The 4,861-nt window shown below is 61.3% G+C and overlaps 2 protein-coding genes across 2 annotated transcripts in view; one reads left to right on the top strand and one right to left on the bottom strand.

Moving 5' to 3' along the window:
- Positions 1-38: 38 nt before the first annotated feature.
- On the top strand, positions 39-3,107 carry PRPH (peripherin). The gene is made up of 10 exons (XM_017728673.1): positions 39-71; positions 341-444; positions 653-713; positions 842-937; positions 1,018-1,179; positions 1,251-1,376; positions 1,455-1,675; positions 2,028-2,077; positions 2,222-2,298; positions 2,388-3,107. Exons 1-10 carry the CDS (start codon positions 39-41, stop codon positions 2,427-2,429), a joined length of 972 nt encoding a protein of 323 aa, XP_017584162.1. The 3' UTR covers positions 2,430-3,107.
- Positions 3,108-3,881: 774 nt separating this feature from the next.
- GLI1 (GLI family zinc finger 1) overlaps positions 3,882-4,861 on the bottom strand; it is a gene marked incomplete at its 5' end in the record, with an annotated part of 8,898 nt that continues 7,918 nt past the window's right edge. Inside the window, one exon of the mRNA XM_017728672.1 lies at positions 3,882-4,861. Coding sequence (XP_017584161.1) covers positions 4,406-4,861 — 456 coding nt within the window.

The raw sequence follows: 4,861 nt of genomic DNA, 5'->3' as shown, positions 1-4,861 counted from the left end.
GGGGGAGGCAGCGGGATGGGGACTGGGGATACGCCGGGATGAGGGATGCACCGGGGTGGGGACGGGAGGAGGTACCGGGAACCGGGGAAAGCGCCGGGATGAGGGATGAACTGGGATGAGGGATGAACTGGGATGAGGGATGAACTGCGATGAGGGATGAACTGCGAAGAGAACCGGGGATGCGTCGGGATGAGTTATGTGTGGGATGGGGACTGGGGGATGTGCCAGAGAGGAACTGGGGTATCCGCTGGCATGAGGGATGGGATGGGACTCGCACCAGGATGGGGACTGGAGGATGCAGCGGGATGGGGACGGGGGAGCCCCGGCTAAGTCGGGGTAGGGACTGGTGAATGTCCCGGGTGTACTGGGAAGAGAACCCCCGCGAAGGGACACGCTCAGCAGACACTGGGGAAGGCACCCGGGATGCACGGAGGACACTGGGAGGTACTGGGAGATGTGGGCTCTGCGGAAGGGCGGGGCACTGGGAGGGGCAGGGCACGGGTGGGGGCGCTGGGAGAGGATTGGTGCGAGCCCCGGGGGTCACTCCAACCCCGTTTGCCTCCGCTGTGTGTGGAGGGGGCTGCAACAGGAGGCAGGAGGGGGGGGTCTGCACCCCCGCCCCCACCTCCCTCTCATCCCTTGCTGTCCCTAGGCTGGAGGACGAGACGCAGAAGCGTGAGGATGCCGAGAAGAGTCTGGTGTTGTTCCGTAAGGTGAGAGGACTGGGGGGCCCGTCTCCCCACGCAGTACCGAATCCTCATCCTCCACCTCCCTGGGGAAGCTCCAGGGTCTTCCCATCCCCTCCACGCTGCCCTGCAGCTCATCCCGGCGTCTCCCACAGGACGTGGACCACGCCACGCTGTCCCGCCTGGAGCTGGAGCGCAAGGTCGAGCTGCTGATGGACGAGATCGGCTTCCTCAAGAAGCTGCACGAGGAGGTGGGTGCCGGGGTGGGATGGGGCGAGGGGGAGCAGGTCGGGTCCTTGTGCCACGACGTGATGCCCACGCGCCCACGCAGGAGCTGCGGGACCTGGAGGTGAGTGCCCCGAGCCCGGTGGGGCTGGCCGAGGTGGAGGTCTGCAAGCCGGAGCTGACGGCTGCGCTGCGTGAGATCCGCACCCAGTACGAGAGCATCGCTGTCAAGAACCTGCAGGAAGCCGAGGAGTGGTACAAATCAAAGGTACCCGGGGCTGGGAGGGGTTTTGGGGTGGCTGAGCCATCCCTGAGCTCTGACTCGCGGGGCCCTCGCAGTTTGCCGACCTCTCGGATGCAGCAAACCGTAACCACGAGGCGCTGCGGCTGGCCAAGCAGGAGATGAACGAGTCCCGGCGGCAGATCCAGAGCCTGACCTGCGAGGTGGATGGGCTGAAGGGCATGGTGAGAGCCAGGGAGTGTCTGGGGGGGGGCAGGGACCAGACCCCACCCCGGCCCCATGCAGCCCCTTCTCCCGTGCAGAACGAGGCGCTGCAACGGCAGATGCGGGAGATGGAGGATGAGTTCGGGGAGGAGATCGGAAACTACCAGGATGTGGTGGGGAGGCTGGAGCAGGAGATCCAGCAGATGAAGGAGGAGATGGCGCGGCACCTGCGCGAGTACCAGGACCTGCTTAACGTCAAGATGGCCCTGGACATCGAGATTGCCACGTACCGCAAGCTGCTGGAGGGCGAGGAGAGCCGGTGAGGGGAGCCCAGCACACGGTGTCTCCCCACTGCCCCGGGGGGGGGAAGGTCCCCCGTGCTGAGTCACCCTGGTTATTGTGGGATTTTCTCGGGAGGAGGCAGCTCCAGGCCTTGTTCCCACAGGAAAACAAGAGGTTCCCATGGGAGCTGAGATAAAGGCAAGGCCAGGGGCTGGTGAAGTGGTGGGGGAGCTGCCTCTAGCTCTGCTCCGGGTGCCAGCCTGGCAGCCCGTGGGCATAGCCCCCAGCTGAGATGGGATGTGGGTCATGGACTTGGGGGTGAGGCAGGGCTGGGGTCACTGGCAATGTCCAGGAGTCCCAGACCCTCCTCATCCCCTTCTCCCTGCCAGGATCACCATCCCACTGCACCCCACCACCTCCTTCAGCATGAGAAGCTCAGGTGAGCAACAAGCTGCAGGTCCTCCACTGTGTCTGGGGGTCTTTCCTTGGGGGTAGAGACCCTGTGTGGGTGTGGGTGGGTCCCTATGCTCCTGCCCAGGGTGTCTGGGAGGGCATGGGGTGCTGATGGCCCCTCTGTGCCCAGTGCTGGAGCCCCAGCCCCCGGAGAGCCCGGCACGGAGGATGGTGCTCATCAAAACCATCGAGACACGGGATGGGCAGGTGAGAACCGGGCCGGGGAGAATTGGGGGTGCCCTGCCTGGGAGGCCCAACCCTGCCATGGGACTGACCCCCAAATTCTCCTCTTGCAGCAAGTGGTGACGGAGTCACACAAGGAGCGAGCAGGGAAGTGACAGAGGGGAGCTGCTGTGATGGCCCCGACCCCGTGGTGGGAGTTTTGCCAGACCCTGCTGCATCCTGTGCGGGGCATGGAGGAGAGCAGGGGGGCTGGGAGCCCCCCATCCTATTCCTTTTTTTTCGGCACGAAGCCGTGGTGTGTCCCTGTGCCTTTGCAGTGTGTCCCTGTGCCCTGTCCCCCCACTATTTATCGCTATTTATTGCCCATTTATTATTCTCCCAACCACGACCCCAGCTGTATTTAATATCGAGTGTTCCCTGTGCTGCCCTGGGGCCGAGGGGGGTCCCGGCCTCCCTCCTGCCACCAGAGCTGGCACCGGCTGCCCCCGGGGTTGGCGGGTCCGGTGGCATCCAAGCGCTGTCCCCTCTGGTGTCACCGCCCCGGCGAGGGAGTCAGGAACGAGCTCAGTCCCAGCTCTGAATCCCTGGGGGTCCCGCTCCTTCCCGGGACCCCGCGACGTCCAGAGGACCGACGGGCACGCCCGGTATCCCGGAGAGCTCCAGGCCCACGGAGTCTCCGTCCGGAGAGGGATCGGTGCTCCCGGAGCATCGCGGGACCGGCGGCACCTCCGGGAGCGCCGCGCTCATTCCTTACCGGCACCGCCAGAGGGCGCCACCGGCACGGCCCGATCGCTGCCGCGGGTTAATTACGTGTTAATTAAGGGTTAATTACAGCGTGATGAGGTTCTGGGTGTGAGGGGAAACACCCTGATTTCTAGAATTGCGTTATTTTAAGCATTTTTTGGCATGGTTAATTGCGTTGCTTTAACCAAAGTATGCAAGATCGCGTCAATGCAGGATTTGCTCATTAATTTTGCTATTTTAAGCAAATTTTTGCACTATTTCATTATTTTCAGCATTTTTACGCACAATTGATTGAATTATTTTAAGCAAATTACGCACAATTGCGTTATTTGAACAAATCTTGCACACATAATTGCATTATTTTAAGCAAATGTTGCATTATTGCATTTTAAGCATTTTTTCACATCATTGTGTTATTTTAAGTACTTTTTTGCATTATTGTGTTACTTTTAGCAAATTACACAAAATTGCATAATTTCACGGAATTTTGGCATCATTAATTGCATTATTTTAAGCAATTTTCGCATCATTAATCACATGAACAGAGGAATATCAAATTGCATTACTTTAAGATAGCTTTTCCATGATTAATTACGTTATCTTAGGTAATTTTTCGCACGATTGAATTGTTTTAACCATTTTTTTGCATAATTAATAGCATTATTTGAAGCACTAATTGTTCTTTAACCACTCTGGGTCACAGCAACGCCTCAGGAACAGTTCCGGATCCCTGATCCGGAGGGAGCAGAAGCTGCTGCCAGGGGGTCTCGGCCCCAGGGGACCAAGGGGGTGTCCTGTCCACCTCTCCCCAGGATGAGACCGAGCTGGGAGCCCCTCGCAGGGGTGACAAACACACAGTGACAGTCCCCTGAGAAAGGGTTTAATTGGGGGGGGTGGCACAGACAGGAGGGACAGACAGACAGACAGGTGTGAACACGATGTACAGGCACCCCCCGCGCCATCTGTGGGGACTGGAGCAAGGCTGGGGGCGCTTGCAGTCCTGACAGACTGGGATTTGGGGTGGGGGGCAGTGGGAACACCAGGATGGGGCCCCATGGTGGCCGGGGCTCTTTGGTTTCGGCATTAAGGCTGCACGGGGACACCTTGTCCCGAGCAGGGCGGGTGGGATGCGCTCTGAGGCACTGGGATAAGGGCCCAGTAAAACCAGTTCCCCACCCCTGGAGGGTTGGGGCTGTGTCTGGGACGCAGCAATGTCTCCCTCCGGAACGAGGGTGCCACTCAGAGCCTGGAGAAGGGGGGGGCTCCAGGGGTGTTCCCCGCTTTCCCCCAGGCATGAACCTGTGTGTGGGAATGATTCCCACCTCTGCCCACCACGCTGGGGCCCCCCCGGCCGCAGAGGTGCCCACCTGAGGGCAGGTACCCCCCGTTAGGACAGCGAGTTGAGGAAGTGGCTCTCCCCTGCCAACGTGCTCAGCATGGAGCTCATGTCCCCCACTGCCATGTTGGCACCCCCAGATGAGGGCAGCAGGAGCCCCCCAGCCGGGCTGGGGGGTCCGGGCAGCGCCGTGGGGGTCTCCACGTCCTCCACAATGGCAGCGAAGTCAAGGTGCGTGTTCTCCAGGTCCAGTGAGTCCAGGCTGTTGGACACCTGCTCGCCCGAGTCCAGGTAGTAACAGGAGGTGCCTTTGAGTCCCTCTGTGCCCCCGCCGTAGTGCCCGGCACCCCCGCAGCTCGCTGCCCCCTGGCCCAGCAGCTTGTGCCCACCTTTGCCCCCCTGCCCATGGGGGCCCTGGCCTGGGTAGTACAGGGGGAGGCTCCCGGGCCCCTCGGGCACAGGCCGGGTGGGGGGCAAGCGCGGCAGGGGCCGGGGCCCGGGGGCCCC

This window comes from Corvus brachyrhynchos, unplaced genomic scaffold (assembly GCF_000691975.1).
Source record: "Corvus brachyrhynchos isolate BGI_N302 unplaced genomic scaffold, ASM69197v1 scaffold193, whole genome shotgun sequence".
NCBI lineage: Eukaryota > Metazoa > Chordata > Aves > Passeriformes > Corvidae > Corvus > Corvus brachyrhynchos.
This window is presented reverse-complemented; position numbering and strand designations above follow the sequence as displayed.

Excerpts from the sequence above, each read along its gene's own strand:
- PRPH (XM_017728673.1), top strand. The coding sequence starts at position 39 with ATGAGGGATGCACCGGGGTGGGGACGGGAGGAG. Across the intron at positions 1,377-1,454 it reads TGGATGGGCTGAAGGGCATG|AACGAGGCGCTGCAACGGCA; the intron begins GTGAGAGCCAGG and ends TCTCCCGTGCAG. Across the intron at positions 2,078-2,221 it reads CTTCAGCATGAGAAGCTCAG|TGCTGGAGCCCCAGCCCCCG; the intron begins GTGAGCAACAAG and ends CTCTGTGCCCAG.